Here is a 19,894-nt window from a genome sequence, read left to right as displayed (position 1 = left end):
CTATAGAAACCCTTGTCCGTGGGCACCAAGATCTATATATTTCAAGGACCAATGCACCACTGCCTTTACCACCAAACACCACATACACACAGTTCATGTGTCCATCATGGCAAATTAAAGCATGTCCTGTTCCTTACGATACAATGCAGGATTCAAAACAAGAAAGTTGTTCTATAAGTACTATTATAGAAAGTTCTCCGAGACATATGGTCAAGTTAAAAAAAAAAATGTATATATGTTAAAAAAGAAAAAGAAAGTCAACAGATGTATGCAATGCCAGCAAAGAATGATGGTGGATCCTAAAGTCAGGCCAGGACTTGAATTCTAACTTGGATGTGACTTAACATATTTATTCCTCTGTGTGGTCCTCTTTAAATGAGGCTTATAATATCTCTTGCACAAGGCAGCATGGGAACTAAACTTGGAATTTACTGTAATACATCTGCCATGCTGTTAGCCAATACTGTTATTACTGTTGTTGCTATTATTTACATATGAGTATGTATATAAATGTTCAGAAATTGTTGTCATAAATATCTATGAAAACACAAAGAAAAAGTTAAATGATATGCATTTACACTGATTATACTGCTGACCTCCAAAGTGGAGAACAGAGTGAGGATGGGTTGACTTCATTGATAATATTTGATTTTTTAAATGAAAAATTAGCAAATTACTTATGTAATTACATAAAATCCAAAGGAAAGAACATAAAAAGAGTGAAATGGAAAATTTTTAAATGCTTAAAAAAAAAAAAAAAGCAGCTGCAGTAGTTTCCAGGATCTACTCCGGCCTCTCAGCAGCAGTGCCATGAGACTACGCTGAGCATTACTTGTTCAATGAAAACCCCCATCCCGGCACCCACAGGACAGATCCAGCTGACAGCGTTACCGTGGCAGCCGCCAGGGTTGCAGGGTCAGCAGAGGCTGCGAACATGGAGAGGGGGTCGGTCCCATCCAGGACGCTGCTCAGCGGGTCCACCACGGAGCTGGAGGATGAAGACGACGTGGAAGAAGTGCTTCCCTTCCGGCTCACTTTCTTTGTCTTTGACTCTGTGACCTGTGGGGAAAAACTGCAGAGGTAAAATGGAAGTCTCCTATGACTTCTCCCAATGAGACACTCAAATGGGCTTTCCTTCGTTTCATTATGAAATGACCATTCCTTTGTAGCAGGGACCATTATTTTTCGTGAAAAGCTAATGTGACTCAGAATCCCAGCTGTTGAGGAAGAGAAGCTGAGAAGCTAGGATTGAGAAGGGAGAGACAGGGCCTCTGTGGGTTAGGAGGTGATGATATAGCTGATTTTTCATGGGGCCTTCTTACTCAAAGTGTGGTTTCTGGACAAGCAGCATCCATTGCACCCGGTGGCTTATAAACATGTAGACTCCCAGGCCCCACCCCAGACCCACTCATCAGAATTTACGTTTGCAGCAATGGTCCCGGTAGGGTAATGAACCAGAATATGAGCGATCCCAGGGTCAGTGCCTCTGCATGGCCATCTCATCATCACAAAGCAGTGAGTGCCCAGCTCCTCCCTTTTAGGAGAACTGTGTATGTGCTGAAGGACATGTTTTTGCTCCACTGGCCCCCATTCCTCCCCAACTTCAGAGGACCGACCAGGGTCTGAGCCAAGAAGATCCAACCAGAGTTTGTCTGCTGAAAACTGAGTCAACATTCAGAAGGGCTAGTTAGGTTCCACTCCTTTACAAAAGGAAGCTATGGAAACCCAGAACCAATCTTCAGAAAGACAGAACAGGATGCAACAGAATGAAGAAGAGAGGATGTTGGATAAACGAGAATTTGACTGGCCTCTGTCCCTGGTTCCTAAAAAGGAGATTCCTTGTCCTTGGAGCACCATTTACTCATGAGCCTCTCGATCACAGCTGAGTGTATGCTAATAAGATGCTACATGGGGGCATGAGAAAGACCAAACATGTGATTAGAGGGTCAAGACTTTCAGCCAGGTGATAAGAGCCTCACTTCAGTGGAGGTTGGGGGAAGCTGGAGATAAAGTTCCATCATGTGGCCAAGGAATCGGTCAATCATGCCTATATAAACAAAACCCCAAACGAAAGTTTGGACACCAAAGCTCAGAGGAGCTTCCCAGTCAAACAGATGATGTGCTGGGAGGTGATGCACCCTGATTCCACAGGCAGAAGGCATGGAAGGTCTGTGTTTGCAACCCTGCCAGACCTTACCTTATATTTGGATGGTCCTTGTGTGCATCCTTTATAACAAAATTATAAGCATAAGTACTGCACTTGTCTCAGTTCTGTGAGGTGTTCTAGCAAATTATCAAACCCGAGGGACACGGGGCTCACAGAGCTGAATCTCCAACGAGCATCTAGTTTGAGTCTAGGTTGGAGTTGGAATTGTGGAGATGAGGAAGGAAACCTCACCCCCCAACCCCCAGACGGAGGCCGAGGAGGCTGGCCTCACTTGGGTACAGGACAGAGGTATCCTAGTGGCTTCCGATTCAGGAGCTGTTGAACTGGAGGAGATGGATGAGAAGGAGACACTTACTGTCAGCAAGCTCTGCCAGTGTGGGCACGGTGACACTGTGTCTACAGTCAGGGTCCTGAGTTCTAGCAAACAGCAGAAAAGCCCGCAGAAGAAAAGACTTCTGCATCAAGGTTTTGAATTCATTCCAAGCTCACTCTGGGCAGGTCACCTGCGCTGCTGCCTCTCCCCACAAGGATTCTTCCAGGTGGTGAGGACAATGGAATTTTACTGCAGGACACCGGCTGTCTCAAGCCAGCATCACAGAAGGACTGCAGGGCCTCCGGCTACCTTCCGACCTCGCTGGCTGGGCCTCCTCAGCAGAACGAAGCTGTCTTCGGTGCAGAGAATGGGACTGTCTCCCTTGTGGACACCCAGAATGTGAGCTGTGCCCTCAGCTAGCTGCACACTCCCAGGGTGTCCCTGGGCTGGTTCTCCCCACTCGGTTCTCCTTCCTAGCCTCTGTCAGTGAGCATCACTGACTCGCTGTGGACTGAGGCCTTTCCAGAGTGTTTAGAAGCCAAGTCCGCAGAGACTCTGTGAGAGATGCTACTTGGTCCCCACTCAATCACAGCGGGCTGGGACCACCAGGTCATCCACCATCTCACCCCCACAGAACCTCTCCCAGCGCCTGGAGTGTTGCTGAGCAGACTGGATTTCAGAGCAAAAGCAAATCCCCCAGAAGCATCCACTCTCTTTGCCCCTGCCCTCTCAGCTGTGAGGAGCCATATACAGTATGTTAGTTTATCGGATCTGTGCAGTTAATAGGCAATGTCTCTCGGCCTGGGGGAGGCCCAATTCTGGAGTCCTGAACTCATGGAAGAAAACCTTCCTTGAACATGGATATGTATGTGTTTGAGTGTGTGTGTGGATACATAATTTTTGTTGGTGGGGGGAATAAAAAATCCTTCCTGTAGGGACTTCCCTGGTGGTCCAGTGGCGAGGTCTCCATGCTTCCAATGCAGGGGGTCTGGGGTTCGATCCTTGGTCAGGGAACTAGATTCCAAATGCTGCAACTAAAGATAAAAAGATCCCATATGCCAAAACTAAGACCCAGTATGGCTAACTAAATAAGTAAATCAAAAAAAAAAAAAAAAATCTATATCCCTCAAAAGTTAACAAAAGATTTTTATGCTTCCCATGTAGCTTTGCCTGAGGAACTGGCCACGTCTGGATGAGGAATAAGATGTGCATCCCTGGATTCTTAGAAGCAGCTCACAGAGATAGCAGCAACTTTTTTTTTTTTTAATAGACCCTAATTCGCCTTTATCGTGGGTAGTGCTTCCATTCACACTGAGCTCTAGCTTGAGGAAGAGCCAGGACACTCACCACAGTTTTGTGCATCTTCTTGTTATTAAATTGAACCAGAAGTCCAGTTTCCGGCTGAATAAGAAGTCTGGCCGGTACTGATGTAATGCCCCCACCTCGTCCCCACCCCGACAGAGGTGTGCATATGCGGATGAGTGCATATGCGGATGAGTGTATTTCTGTCATACATGCCATAGAAGACTTTAGGGACAGAGAGCTTAAAGGCATTTCAGTTAAAAGCTGACACTAACTTGCACAGGAATGTCTGCCACTGTCCATCTGAAAGCAGCCTGGAGCCCGACCATTTTTGCCTCTAGGTCCCTGTCTCTGGATACGGGAAGCCCGAATGCTGTTTTGGGGGACTCTGAAGATTTTAAATATAGCATCAGAGATACAACTGGAAGTACTGGTCAGGGAAATAAAAAGCTGACTCATAAAAAAAAGGGAGATCTCCAGAAACCATGGATTTGGAGCCAGTTGATCAGAAGTGTGAGTGGCCTAGGGACCCCCAAATTTGCTGCTGGAGTCTAAAGCTAGGGCTGCTTTACTGAAGGCCCTGCCTTAAACCTGTGGGGTTTGACACTAACAGCAGGTAGTTGGGTGAAGTGCCTCCACTGGTGCATGTTTGATATTCCTGCCTGCCTGGCATCCATTCCTCCATCTCCCAGGCTCAACAGTCCCGATTTTCTTTGGGAATGAAAGTGGCCCTCCCTGACTCTCAGCTCTTAACCGGCCTGGTAGAGTGGACTCTGCTCCCGGTTCCCATGGTGGGCATGAGCCCCAACCCAATCAATCAGTATGTTCTACACCCCAGTCACCAGGGTTGATTTGGGGAAGGACATGTAACCCAACTGAGCACACGGAAACTGCAGAGAAGAGACTCTCCTTGCTGCTGGGTTTGAGTTCCTGAGATTGGAACCTACTCACTGGTGGGTCAGCCGCAGCCACATAAGCCCACGGGGATTTGAGGGGCCCTTTGAGGTTGAAGCTCGGTCTTGTGATCGCCTGCTTTACAGAATCACCTCTACGTTTTCAGGTCCTCTGTCATTCAGAAACATCATGTCCTCAGTATCCACTGGCATCTGTCAACTTCATCCCACCCAAGATGACAACCACACGGCATCCATTAACTGCTAATTAAAAAAGTGCTAACCCAAGAGGGACCATCTATATCTCTTGCCTGCTTTTTGTTTTGTTTTTTAAATAAACTCACAGATAGACTAAGATGCTATTTAGGACAGCACCCCATAATAGTAATTAGTGTTGTGCTAAGTCACTTCAGTCACATCCCACTCTTTGTGACCCTATGGACGGTAGCCTGCCAGGGGATTCTCCAGGCAAGAATACTGGAGCGGGTTGCCATGCCCTCTTCCAGGGATCTCACGATCCAGGGTTTGACCCACACCTCTAACGTCTCCAGTATTGGCAGGCGGGTTCTTTACCACTAGCGTCACCTGGGAAGTCTTTATATAATGAATTAATTCATCAAGTATTACACCAACCTTAAATGCCAAGTACTGCAAAGAAGGGCTGAAACTCAGTACCGTACAATCCCTTAAAAGTTTAAAATTTTTCACCTTTGAGGCTTGGCTACCATATATCAAATGTTCTTTCTCTTCATGGTCATGTTTAAATGAAATCACCTCATTTTCTCAAACACAATTACCTTGTAGTCCTCAGATCCTGAAGCTCCCCATTTTTTGCTTACTTGTGTTTCTGCTTTCTTTTATTCTTCCACTTTCATGCAAAAACCTTTGACGCTCATGCCATTCTCCTATACTGTTCTCCATCATTTTTATGCGGCAGTTATCAGTTTATTGTGCATCAATTCCAAATCCACCCTTTGCTGTACGTTGTGATACTAGAACACAGCTAGCACAACGTTAGATTTTGAGAATAGAGGGCACTCAAAGGCAACAGCAGCAGCAAGATATTCTCATCAGGGTTCCAATCCTCCATTTTAAAATTCAGTATAGAAGCCCAGTGGTCCTCAAAGACCAGTTTCAGCTGTACCCTCAGGCCATGCTCTTCCCATCTGACAGCTCTATCAAGGTTCTTTGCCATAGGCAACCTGTGTGTTCCTGTGACAGCCATACCCTCTTCAACGATGCTGAATTTCAGCCTGGGGTTGGGGGAGAGGCTCTATCATAAGTCCTCAAGGTTCCTTCACTAACCTCTGTTCCTCAACCTGGAGCTGATGTCTGCATCTTTGTACCTGGTACTTTTGGACCTCTCAGAGCAAGGTTGGCACTGTTATAAGGCCCAACAGCAAATATTTTAGCCTTTGTGGGCCAAACAGTCTGTCCCAATTCAACTCTGCATGAAAACAGACATAGATAATATATAAACGAATGAGTATGGCTATGTTCCAATAAGACTTTATTTACAAAACTGGGCTACTGGCCATAATAATGCCAACTCCTGCTTTAGCCCTGTTTCATCCTTTATAGTAATTAACTATCTTTTACTAATTAACAATTCTTTAAATTTCCCTGTTCAAAAATCTTCTATAGTTTCTGTTGCCTGACTTGGCCCCTGACTGACTGATCTGCCTTGCCACTGACATGTGGTTATTTCCTCTACTACCTGCCTTATTTTTGCTCTAGACATTTATCTAACTTTCCACGCTATATCCTACTCTTTGCGACTCTTTGCAAAAAGAAGCCTCAGTTAAATGTCCATATGACAAATTCACAACATTTTCAACCCCAAAACTGTACCCTATCAGAATCTTAACAACAATATAATATTCTTATCACAATCTCCTTTGCTTCCAGCCCTCACACTCTCTCTCTGACCAAATCTGTTCTCTGAGCTCAGACTTCTCTACTTCTTCCACCAGGCAGCTAGTACATCTAAGAATATCTCACAACCATAAAGATCCAATGGTCTCCAATTTCAGCAGGCACCTGTATGCCACTTAACATTCCTTTTACAAGCCCTTGGTCTGCTCTCTTTGCCATTTCCCTTAGAATATGAAGCCTAACCATATTCCTTGCCTCAAAACCCCTACTGTCACCCTTGGTTCATTTAGTGAAATAAATTAACAACTTATCCCTAGAGAACTAAGACCAGGAGGAATCAAAACTTTTACAACTTTGTGACCTCTCCCATAAACCTGCCTGAGAGAAATTGAGACATACATCTACACAAAAACTTATACATGGATGTTTACAGCAGCATTACTCATAATAATCAAAAACTATAGATAGGAACTTCCCTGGCAGTACAGTGGATAAGAATCCGCCTGCCAATGCACGGGACGTGGGTTCAATCCCTGGTCCGGGAAGGCTCCACATGCCGCAGGGCACCAAAGCCTGTGGACCAAAACTACTAAGTCCTGTGCTACAACTTCTGAAGCCGACATGCTGTAACTACTGAAGCCCGTGCACGCAGAGCCTAGGCCCCACAAGAAGAGAAAGCACTGCAATAAGAAGCCCATGCACCAAAGCTAGAGAGTAGCCCCCACTCACCGCAACTAGAGAAAGCCGGCACAAAGCAACGAAGACTCAGTGCAACCAAAAATTAAATAAACAAACCTTTTTTTAAAAAGCAAAAACTACAAATAGTCAAAAACATCAGTTACTGGGTGACTGGATAAACAAAATATGATATAGCCATACAACGGAGGTAACAGTAATTAGAGTAACCTTAATACTTCCAATAGGCAAATTAAGAAATATTTTTCTTTACACCTCCAAATCAGGAACAAAGGCATCCCACACTCATGACCACCTCACTAATATGACAAAGGGAATCAAAATGATGGTGGGTGTAGCCAACATCACAAAAAATGAGGCAGAGAACAAACTGGTTGACTTAAAAATCCAAAATCAGCTACCACTGACAAAATGAGAAAGACCCAGGAACACTGTCTATAATTTTATGGAATAGGAATGTCATAGAGGGACCCTTGTCAAAACTTACAGTTATTGGTTTCAGTGGGTGATAGTCCCCAAACTCCAGCGGTACAGCCTCCAATCGGCATGACGCAAACTCAGCCTTGTAGTTCCTATTCCTGGAATGCCTGGTAAACAGCAAAACCCAGAAACCAATTTAGCTGGAGATGCATACACATTAAAAACTTTTTGTTACCAAAAAAAAATTGTTTTTGATGAGACAGTTGACAGTGGAACAGTATTTTTACCAAGACCAGTAAGTAATGGTAAATTTTTTTTTTTTTTTTACTTTTTAATGGTTTGAAGGTATAAAGAGCTGCCAAGGGAAACAAAACCTGTGAGGCCAGACACTAGAACAAAGGGAAGCTCAATGAGGTGAAGCCCACTTCTTGCTGGCTATCTCTGGCTGGGCACTGTTGATTCTTGACATGGAACAAGAGGCTGAAGCCAGGCAGAGGATGGCTGCTACGAAGCAGAGCAGCCAAAGGAGCTTTAAGGAAAACTCACAAGGCTGGAGAGAGAAACTAGGGTTCAGGGCTATGGAGACAGCCAGGGCTTGATAGAAGAGCTTCAGAAGAAAAGGAAATGCTGAGAAGTGACAGATTTGGTCCTGGTTTCCCTTCAAAGTAGTCACCAATTAACCTGTATAGAGCAAGAGGAAGAAGCCAAACAGATGAAGAGCAGACAGTTTCATCAGTCTTGTGGAGATATAACAAGTGAAGGGATTAGTGAAAAGAAAAATAAAGGGGGAGAGATTATTCACATTGAGGCATGGAAAGGAGAAAACATGAAAAGCACAGAACAGTGGAAAAGGCAAAAAGGACATGAAGAAATGCCTCACACACATATCTGAATCTTGAAGAAGAGAGAAAGAACAGGCAGAAGCAGTATGTGAAGAGATAATAGCTAAAATATTTCCCAAACTAAAGAAAGACATCAATTCTCAGATCCAAGAAACACTGGTGCCCCAAGCAAGACGAGTATAAAAACAAAACAAAAAACAACCACACTTAGGGCCTTCATAGCAAAATGGCTAAAAACGAAAACGAGAATTTCTTAAAAGAAATAAAGATATGTTATTACAAAAGGACAACACTAAGATTATTATCTCTGCATAAAATGAGATCCAGAAGACAAAGGAATACTGGAGTATTAGAGTCCTGAAAGAAAATAATGGCTAACCAAGAATTTTAGACCTAGTTAAACTATCCTGCAAACACTACAGCAAAACAAAGAAGTTTCCAGTCAAAGAAAAGGGAGAACAGCAGCAGTAGCAGAACCACACGTTAAACTCTTTTAAATGCTGAAAGTAGAAGGAAAATGATCCCAGCTGAAAGCAAAAAATATGCATGTATGTATGTATTTCAGTTCAGTTCAGTCACTGAGTCATGTCCGACTCTTTGCCACCCCACGGACTGCATCCATATGTGACTACTGGAAAAACCACAGCTTTGACTAGACAGACCTTTGTTGGCAAAGTAATGTCTCCGCTTTTTAATATACTGTCTAGGTTGGTCATAGCTTTTCTTCCAAGGAGCACACATCTTTTAATTTCATAGCTGCAATCACCATCTGCAGTGATTTTGCAGCCCAAGAAAATAAAATCTGTCACTTTTTCCAGTTTCCTCATTTATTTGCCATGAAGTGATGGGACCGGATGCCATTATCTTAGTTTACTGAATGTTGAGTTTTAAGCCAGCTTTTTCTCTCTCCTCTTTCACCTTCAAGAAACTCTTTAGTTTCTCTTCGCTTTCTGCCATAAGGGTGGTGTTATCTGCACATTTGATATACAATGCATATGTGCTTATATATCTCTATATATATAATGTTTCAGTCCTGAATATTCATTGGAAGGACTGATGCTGAAGCTGAAACTCCAATACTTTGGCCACCTGGTGCGAAAAACAGACTCATTGGAAAAGACCCTGATGCTGGGAAAGACTGAAGGCAGGAGAAGAAAGGGGACAACAGAGGACGAGATGGTTGGATGGCATCACTGACTTGATGGACATGAGTTTGAGCAAGCTCCGGGAGATGGTGAAGGACAGGGAGGCCTGGCGTGCTGCAGTCCATGGGGTCGCAAAGAGTTGGACACAACTGAGCAATTGAACAACAACAACAATGCATACATGCAATATGTACACTAAAGAGCACAAAAGATAAAGGTGTAGGTCAAACGAAATCAACTACAAAAAATAACTTCTTATGGTGTTTAAAATATACATAAAGAGTGCATGACAACTAGAACATAAAAGGCAGGGGAAAGTGAAAGTGAAGTCGCTCAGTCGTGTCCGACTCTTTGCGACCCCATGGACTGTAGCCTACCAGGCTCCTCAGTCCATGGAATTTTCCAGGCAAGAGTACTGGAGTGGGTTGCCATTGCCTTCTCCAGGGGATCTTCCCCACCCAGGTATTGAACCCAGGTCTCGCGCATTGTAGGCAGACACTTTACCGTCTGAGCCACCAGGGAAGTCGAAAAGGCAGGGGAGGTACTACTTAAACACTCAAAATTCTCACAGCACAGGAAGCTGGCCCCTTTGTTGCCTTGGCCTCCAAATGCCTTGAATTCATCCCTCCCCCCCCCCCCACACCCACCCCCACTCACAGCTTCTTAACTTTATTAATATTTGTATGGACCCCAAATCTAGTCAGCACTTAATTGGCTTTACTCAGCCCCATCAACCCAGAAATCTAACACAGTACCAAAGAACTGAAATCCCATGTAATTTCACTTCTATCCCTTTCCAAATAAATTTCACTTTGGGTGTAGGAAAGGAGAAAAGCTAGTGAACAATATGGACCAGGCTCTGCTTGTTTTTGTTTTTAAATGAAAACTCCTACCACAATATACTGCCTAGTTCCTTTGGGTCACACTTAGTAAATATATACTGCCTTCATCTTCCAAAAATATTGCAGCTGAACTCACTGCTGAAATATTTTTCCAAGCTCCTTTTAATGTGTCACCAACCAACTCTTGATTAATAAAACAAAACCCTGAAGAATAAATTGGAACACTAGTCATCAACAGCCTTAATGGAGTTTTAAAAATCAAATTATACTTTCCCTCCTTTCAGATCACTCTTAACTTTATCAATAGAATTCTAAAAAGCTAATTGAATGAGTAGAAGTATAATCTGACCCGAAATTGAACTGCAAATGTGTTTTTCACCTCTATAATAATTATTAGCAAATCAACAGCTGCAGAATGCATAAAGCACAAAGTCAAAACAACAAGATGATTTGATATGCAACCAAATATCTGTTCTCATTTATTACGTGCTTATTATTGTTGGGGTCCACAGTAGGCCATCCCAAAATATGGCATATTGATTATTTTGATTTAAAGTTACTTAAGGAAAAGCTGATGTAAAAAGGGACACTTTGACCCTCCTCTCTGTCTCCCTGAAAGCAGGAAGTAAGTCTCCCATGTGAGAAGTGCTCTCCCTGAATCTGAAGGTACAAGGACACCCTTGTCACCAGAGACAGGGAATTCAGGGACAAGAAGTGTATAAAAACGAACCACATTATCTCTTTACTACCACAAGTCTGCTGTTTAGATTCTTCACTAATTAAGCACCCAAAGCCTAACTTGGAAAGACTAGAGAACTAATCTTTTTCCTTCCTAACTAGGAAAGACTAGAGATCTCTTCAAGAAAATTAAAGATACCAAGGGAATATTTTATGCAAAGATGAGCACAATAAAGAATAGAAATGGTGTGGACCTAACAGAAGCAGAAGATATTGAGAAGAGGTGGCAAGAATACACAGAACGAGACAAAAAAGATCTTCATGATCCAGATAACCATAATGGTGTGATCACTCACCAGAGCCAGACATCCTGGAATGAAAAGTCAAGTGGGTCTTAGGAAGCATCACTACAAACAAAGCTAGTGGAGGTGACAGAATTCCAGTTGAGCTATTTCAAATCCTAAAAGATTATGCTGTGAAAGTGCTGCACTCAATATGTCAGCAAATTTGGAAAACTCAGCAGTGGCCACAGGACTGGAAAAGGTTAGTTTTCATTCTAATCCCAAAGAAAGGCAATGCCAAAGAATGCTCTAACTACCACACAACTGTACTCATCTCGCATGCTAGCAAAGTAATGCTCAAAATTCTCCAAGCCAGGCTTCAACAGTACATGAACCATGAACTTCCAATGCTCAAGCTAGATTTAGAGAAGGCAGAGGAACCAGAGATCAAATTGCCAACATCCACTGGATCATTGAAAAAGCAAGAGAGTTCCAGAAAAACATCTACTTCTGCTTTACTGAGTATACCAAGGCCTTTGTGTGGATCACAACAAACTATGGAAAATTCTGAAAGAGATGGGAATACCAGACCACCTTACCTGCCTCCTGAGAAATCTGTATTCGGTCAAGAAGCAACAGTTAGAACTAGACATGGAACAATAGACTGGTTCCAAATTGGGAAAGAAGTACGTCAAGGCTGTATATTGTTACCCTACTTAGGTAACTTCTATGCAGTGTACATCTTGTGAAATGCTGGACTGGATGAAGTACAAGTTGGAATCAAGATTACCAGGAGAAATATCAATAACCTCAGATGCGCAGATGACATCATCCTTCTGGCAGAGAGTGAAGAAGAACTAAAGAGCCTCTAGATGAAAGTGAAAGAGGAGGGTGAAAAAGTTGGCTTAAAACTCAACATTCAGTAAACTAAGATCGTGACATCTGGTCCCATCACTTCATGGCATAGATGGGGAAACAATGAAAACAGTGAGAGACTTTATTTTCTTGGGCTCCAAAATCACTGCAGATGGTGACTGCAGCTATGAAATTAAAAGATGCTTGCTCCTTGGAAGAAAAGCTGTGACCAAGCTAGACAGCATATTAAAAAGCAGAGACATTACCTTGCCAAGAAAGGTCCATCTAGTCAAGGCTATGGTTTTTCCAGTAGTCATGTATGGAAATAATAGTTGGACTATAAAGAAAGCTGAGTGCTGAAGAATTGATGCTTTTGAACTGTAGTGTTGGAGAAGATCCTTGAGAGTCTCTTGGAATGCAAGGAGATCCAACCAGTCAATCCTTAAGGAAATCAGTTCTGAACAGTCATTGGAAGGACTGATGCTGAAGTTTAAAGTCCAATACTCTGACCACCTGATAAGAAGAACCAACTCATTGGAAAAGACCCTGATGCTGGTAAAGACTGAAGGCGGGAAAGAAGGGGACAACAGAGGATGAGATGGTTGGATGGCATCACCGACGCAATGGAAATGAGTTTGAGTAGGCTCCAGGAGCTGGTGATGGACAGGGATGCCTGGCGTGCTGCAGTCCATGAGGTCACAAAAAGTCTGACAAGACTTAGTGAACTAAACTGAACTGAACTGACTGAAAGCCTAACTTTTTTTGTTCTGTCAATTCCTCACAAGTTTATAGTTTCTTTGTCTAAAAATGTATAAGAGCTGCCTACTGTGACCACTTCTTAGGTCTCATTCCTATGAGACCTCCAAGACACATAAATTAAAACTTGTTTCTTTTCTCCCATTGATTTATCTTGTGTCAATTTTATTAGTCCAGCCACAAGAAATCAAGAGAGTGGGGGCAGAGGGGGATTTCCCCTCCCTGACACTATACATCAGGATGCAGGCCAAGGCCTTTACCCTCTATTACATTTAATACTTTGGCCACCTGATGCGAAGAGCTGACTCATTTGAGAAGACCCTGATGCTGAGGACGATATGAGGGCAGGAGGAGAAAGGGACAATAGAGGATAAGATGGTTGGACAGCATCACCAACTCAATGGACATGGGTTTGAGTAAACTCCAGGAGTTGGTGATGGACAGGGAGGCCTGGAGTGCTGCGGTTCATGGGGTCGCAAAGAGTCGGACACGACTGAGTGACTGAACTGAACTGAACTGAACCACATTTAATCAACTTTATGAGGTAGGCACTATGATTATGCCCATTTCTCAGATGGAGAAGCAGATGCTGTTGGTTAACTTGAGACAGGTGAACATGTGACAAAGACACATGCATACTGAGGCAGCCTGCCTCTAGGATTCCAGCAGTTCTATAGATCATCCCCGGGTCACCTTGAGAATTTGAAAAAGCAATTGTCATTTTAAGGATTGAGCTTTGAAATGATTTTTTTTTTAAAGTTTGAGGGAAGGATTCTTTCAGGAAAAAAATACTGCTTCTGATAAAAACAAAACCTTTTTTAAAAAAAAGGAAAAGAAATATTTACCCTTCCTGAAAGTCCATGTCAAGTTGCTATTTTGATTTTTCAATCACATTTTCTATTATTTCCATTATTTCCTCAACTCTGCTCTCAGTTCCTTGTATGTGTGTGTGTGAGCGCACGCATGCATGTGCACTTAGTCGTGTGTGACTCTTTGGTGCCACATGGGCTGCAGCCCATCAGGCGCCTCTGTTCAGGGAATTTTCCAGGCAAGAATACTGGAGTGGGCTGCCATTTCCTATAAAAGCATTTTCTTCAAAACCTGGGCCTTTGACAAGGCTAACAGTGACCTCTAGTGGGCATTTTCTCAAAAAGTCTTACTTTTCTTCTTCCTGTGAATGCACCTGATAAACTGGTAAAAATCCTCCCAAATCCCAGCTCCCAGCAATGCAAAAGGTTGGTCAGGCTCCTTGGTAGCTGCCACAGAAAAAAGGCCAACATTTCATACCTCGACTCTGAGCTTGGTCTGACCTCTGGCTGCTCCAAGTATGGCCCACAGATCATCAGCACGGGCTTCACTGGGGAGTGTTGAAATATCCCGGCTTAGAGAATCAGGGTCTGTATTTCACCAAAATTCCCAAGTGATTGAAATGCACATTAAAGGTTAACACTGCCCTAATTTTAAATTATTTACAATGAATAACATGGATGCATATAAATCCTATTACCAGTTACTAAATGAATCTCCTTATACTGGAAATAGTAAAATCCACTAACTCCTTTTTTTAAAATAATTTAATTATTTATTTTTGGCTGTGCTGTGTCTTTGCTGCTGCTCGGGCTTTTCTCGAGTTGTAGCAAGCGGGGGCTACGCTATAGTTTTGCTGCTCAGGCTTCTCAATGTGGTGGCTTCTCTGGTCGCAGGTGTGGGGAGTTGCAGCTCCCGGGCTCTAGAGCACAGGCTCAATAGCTGTGGCTCACAGGCTTAGCTGCTCCAAGCTATGCGGGATCTTCCTGGATCAGGGATTGAACCCGTGCCTTCTGCACTGGCCGGTGGATTCTTCAACACTGAGAGACCACGGAAGCACCAACCAACTGCTTTTTAATTCTCAAGTGATTTTTTAATTGCTAATGACATAATCTGGCCACACAGCTTTTTCTCCCCCAATCACAATGTACTCCCCTTCCCTAATAGTCTTAAAATGATATAGAAATTCTGACTTCAAGGAACTGTTATTTTTAACAGTGCTATGACCACGGGATTGAACAGGAAATGCCATCCACAGTGCACTGGACATCTCACAAGTGAAGTCAGTGATAACAAAAAGTGTGGGTGAAAAGAGGTATTCGGGGGAGACCCAGGACAACACAGCAGGACTCAGGAGCCGCGCAATCCAAGAACCTCAGCCCACGACCTAGGCTGAAGGACCAGCTGATGATAATGATTAAGATCACAAGACTGATAAACATACCACACGACGCATCAATCCCACCGCTGGGCATACACCCAGAGGAAACCAAAACTGAGAAAGACACATGTACCCCAATGTTCACTGCAGCACTATTTACAGTAGCTGGGGCATGGGAGCAACACAGACGTCCACTGGCAAATGAATGGAAAAGGAAGTTGTGGTACATATACACAATGGAATAATACTCAGGTATAAAAAGGAATGTATTTGAGTCAGTTCTAATGAAGTAGATGAACCATACAGAGTGATGTAAGTCAGAAAGAGAAAGACAAACACCATATGTTAACACATATATATGGAGTCTAGGAAGATGGTACCGATGGTCCTATCTTCAGGGCAGCAAAGGAGACACGGACATAAAGAACAGACTTTTGGACTCAATGGGAGAAGAGGGTGGGATGATTTGAGAGAATTGCACTGAAATATAAACATTAGCATATGTATTTATATAAAACAGACAGCCAGGGGGAGCTTGATGAATGACGCAGGGCATCCAAAGTCAGTGCTCTGTGACAACCTGAAGGGGTGGGTGGGGAAGGAGGTGGAAGCGGGGTTCAGGAGGGAGGGGACACGTGTATGCCTATGGCCGATTCATGTCGGTGTATGAAAAAAACCATCGCAATATTGTAAAGTAATTATCCTCCAATTAAATTTTTTTAAAAAATCACAGCCTTGAGCTCCAAACCTCAGTGCTCCTTGCAGGCTGTAAAACTAACTGAACTGCTTCATCTTTCTGTCTCCATTTTTTCATCTGAAAAATGGGATTTTTAGGAGATAAGATGTTGCACGTTCAGCTCTGAGCACAGCATCCAGCACAAAATAAAAGCCAATAAATATCTCAGTTAAAGTCACAAACACTTTTCTCCTCTGAGGGCCTCCTTAGTTTCCTCATTCATTCCATAATATTATTCAACACCTACTATCTGCCAAGCTCCATGCCAAGCACTGGAAATACAATGATGGTTAAAATTCAGTCCCTTTAATTTGAAGAGCATCAAGTCTCAAGAGCAAACTGAAAGATGAACACGTGCTACCACAGACAGAAATGTTTAGAGGACAGTCAGACTAGGAACTGTGGAAACCCTTGATGCTAAAAGCCTTATGGCTCCTCTCTTTGTAAAGTAAAATATATATATATTGTCATTGTTTAGTCACTAACTCTAAACAACTCTTTGCATCCCTCTGTCCATGGAATTTCCCAGGCAAGAATACTGGAATGGGTTGCTATTTCCCTCTCCAAGGGATCTTCGTGACCCAGGGATCAAACCCGAGTCTCTTGCATTGGCAGGCGGATGCTCTGACCACTCTGAGCCACCTGGGAAGCCGCAAAGTAAAATATACCAAAGGTAAAAATGCTCTGAAATTAAACAGCATCTTCCTGGATCTTCTAATTACAAAATTCCAGTTAAGTTCACTGAAGCCATATTTTTTGGCATTTAAGTCTTAGTAATTCCCTAAAAGGACTTTTGCGTGACCAGATCAAAGAAAACTCAGGGCAGGACATATTAAGAACTCACTGTCATCTAATCCTAATTTAGTGTACGGAGGCTTTGAAGGAAGACTCTTTAAAGAGTTAGCCAGCTGAAGGAAATACAAACCAGAAGCATGTATCTGCTTATTTCTAAGGTCCAGGGCTGTGTATTTTTTCATTTGTTCACTTACTCGCTCATTTAACGTAAACCACGTCACATCACTTGCAGAGAAAGATTAGAAAGTAACTTCCCTTTCTGAGACGTAGAGGAAAGCTCACATGTCCATATGATTCCACTACTATCACAACTTGCTCCGGTTCTTCACACAACCGTCCTGGGAAATCCCATGGACAGAGGGCCGCAAAGAGTTGTTTAGATTTAGTGACTAAACAACAATATATATATTTTACTTTACGGAGACAGAAGCCATAAGGCTTCAGCTGCTGCTGAAGCGCCAAACTCTCCGAGCTACTCCAGCAGGAGGGACCCTACACACCCATTAGGCTCGGCACACACCCACAGTTCCTTCTCCATGAACTCCTATTCATCCTCCAAAACTCAATTTAAGACTCTTCCTCTCTCAAGCCTCCCCCAAGCCGTCAGGTGTGCCTCATCCCAAAGCCTTCTTTGGTCATTCCTCTATTCTGCGTATCTGCTCCGCTAAACAGCAGCTCCTTGAATCCAAGGAGTATGTCTAACGGTTCGGTATCCTCAAGCTCTGCAGAGTAGGATGAATGGCAAGTCTCCTCCCCAGGAAGCCAGTCATTCAGAACACAGCCAGGTCCTCCGAGTTATCCAGACCAGAGCTGAGTCCACCATTCTCTGCATCCGCGCCCCCGGAACCCGCGCCAACTTCTGGGAAAGCGGAAGCCAGGGAACTTGAGGGTTTTTGTTTTTTTTTTGAGAAAACGAATGGAGATAGGAGCGTGGAAGGCGCGGGGAAGGCGATAGGAGGAGAGGACCAAGATCCCACCGGTCCGGAATCAGGAATGTCCTCTGAATCCGGGTAGTGTCTCCACCCGGAGACTGTGTGGGAGACTTCACCAACCCGAACGGAGAACAGTTCATCCACTCCCTCGCAGAGACACACCCCCAGAAACAGAGTCCCAAAGAGAACCAACGCCACTACCTCCCTAAAGCCCACTCGCCGCTTCTTCCTTACCAGGGAAAGGCGGCCATCTTCCCAGTCACATGACCGCTGGGTGTGGGACCGCCCTCCCAATTCACCCTCTCAGACCCCGCCCCGCCCGGCCGCCATGTTTGCGAGGGGCGGGCTCACTCCGGCCGCGTCGGGGCCGCAGTGGTTGTCAGGGGCGACGAAGGCGGCAGCCGCAGTAGCGCTGACGCCAGTGGGGACTTTTGTAGCAGGTGAAACGTCTGGTCCGCAGCGCCCTCTGGAGGCGGTGAAGAATCCAGACGCCTACTGAGGGAAAGGGACGACAGAGATGGTTGGATGGCATCAGGGAGTCAATGGACGGGAGTTTGAGCAGACTCTGGGAGATGGTGGAGGACAGGGGAGCCTGGCGTGCTGCAGTCCATGGGGTCGCCAAGAGTCAGGCACGACTGAGCGACTGACCAACAACTGAGGGAAGATACTAACCCAGCAGAGGGTGGGAAGAAGGTGCCCCTAGGCTTGCTTTCGAGGCTAATTCTGTTTGGCTGGCTAAGCCACGCCCCCTCTGCCAGTCAACCACGCCCCGCTTCGTGCACCGAAAAAGTTAGGCACTTCCGATATTCTGCTCCCAGGAATAATACCGTGCGTCTCTAAGGGCTGCCCTAGATCCAAATGGACAGCTCTCGACTGGAACTAAACTGGAAAAATGGGGGTTAGCATTTCACCCCACTTAGCAGAGCCGTACGTTTCTATGAAGGTGGTTGTTCGTTTTCACTAGAACTTCGCGTGCTCTGGTGTCTTCTCTGGTTTAAGCAAGAAAAAAAGAATTCAGAGTATTTTAACAAATGCTTACCATTGTAGCTTACCTTGTGTCTCAGCTGGTAACGAATCCGTCTGCGATGCAGGAGACCTGGGTTCGATCCCTGGGTTGGGAAGATCCCCTGGAGAAGGGAAAGGCTACCCACTCCAGTATTCTGGCCTGGAGAATTCTATGGACTGTATAGTCCATGGGGTCGTCAATAGTCGGACACGGCTAAGCGACTTTCACTTTCACACCATTGTAAGTAAACATGTGTCATGCTGAGGAGTTTGCATTCAATTTTCATTTATTTCTGGCTAAACCTCTGAAATAAACACCATTATCACCTGGTCCCATCACTTCACGGCAAATAGATGGGGAAACAATGGAAACAGTGAGACTTTATTTTCTTGGGCTCCAAAATCACTGCAGATAGTGACTGCAGCCATGAAATTAAAAGACACTCCTTCGAAGAAAAGCTATGACAATCCTAGACAGCATATGACAGAGACATTACTTTGCCAGCAAATGTCCATATCGGCAAAGCTATGGTTTTTCCAGTAGTCATGTATGGATGTGAGAGTTGGACCATAAAGCTGAGTGCCGAAGAATTGATGCTTTTGAACTGTAGTGTTGGAGAAGACTCTCGAGAGTCCTTTGGACTGCAAGGAGATCCGACCACTCCATCCTAAGGAAATCAGTCCTGAATATTCATTGGAAGGACTGATGCTGAAGCTGAAATGCCAATACTTTGGCCACCTGATGTGAAGAGATGACTCACTGGAAAAGACCCTGATGCTGGGAATGATTGAAGGCAGCAGGAGAAGGGGACGACAGAGGATGAGATGGTTGGAAGGTATCACAGACTCAATGGACATGAGTTTGAGCAAGCTCCGGGAGTTGGTGATGGACAGGGAATCCTGGAGTGCTGCAGTCCATGGGTTCCCAAAGAGTCAGACATGACTGAATGACTGAACTGAACTGAATGACCTAGTATGGCTAGTAAGTGCCCCAACTGGGATTTGACCTGACTCCAAACCTGACTTCTCATCTAGCGGAGATCTAATAGGGGAGACTGTTGGTTAACAGTTGGTTGATCACAAGGCAGCAACAGATCTTCACTTTCCCTTTTCAAGAGTTTTTGTTTTGTCTTTTTCTGACATAAAGAGGTCAGAAAACGACATTCTCAAAAA

General features: G+C 44.2%; 1 protein-coding gene and 1 pseudogene across 2 annotated transcripts in view; one reads left to right on the top strand and one right to left on the bottom strand.

Moving 5' to 3' along the window:
• The window catches only part of VPS35L (VPS35 endosomal protein sorting factor like), a 141,160-nt gene extending 123,116 nt beyond the window's left edge, over window positions 1-18,044 (bottom strand). Inside the window, exons 1-4 of one of the 2 annotated variants that reach the window (XM_043914433.1) lie at window positions 17,951-17,971; window positions 14,353-14,462; window positions 7,734-7,833; window positions 892-1,059 (exon numbers count right to left, since the gene is read on the bottom strand). In XM_043914433.1, coding sequence (XP_043770368.1) covers window positions 892-1,059; window positions 7,734-7,833; window positions 14,353-14,408 — 324 coding nt within the window. In that variant the 5' untranslated portion in view covers window positions 14,409-14,462; window positions 17,951-17,971. Of the gene's footprint in view, window positions 1-891; window positions 1,060-7,733; window positions 7,834-14,352; window positions 14,463-17,950 lie in introns of both variants that reach the window. The other variant, XM_043914434.1, reaches the window with a different exon arrangement.
• Window positions 2,380-3,263, top strand: LOC122702119 (annotated as a pseudogene).
• Window positions 18,045-19,894: the final 1,850 nt, after the last annotated feature.

Source organism: Cervus elaphus, chromosome 10 (genome assembly GCF_910594005.1).
Source record: "Cervus elaphus chromosome 10, mCerEla1.1, whole genome shotgun sequence".
Lineage (NCBI taxonomy): Eukaryota > Metazoa > Chordata > Mammalia > Artiodactyla > Cervidae > Cervus > Cervus elaphus.
The sequence above is the reverse complement of the archived record's forward strand: the minus strand, read 5'-3'. Positions and strand labels throughout refer to the sequence as shown.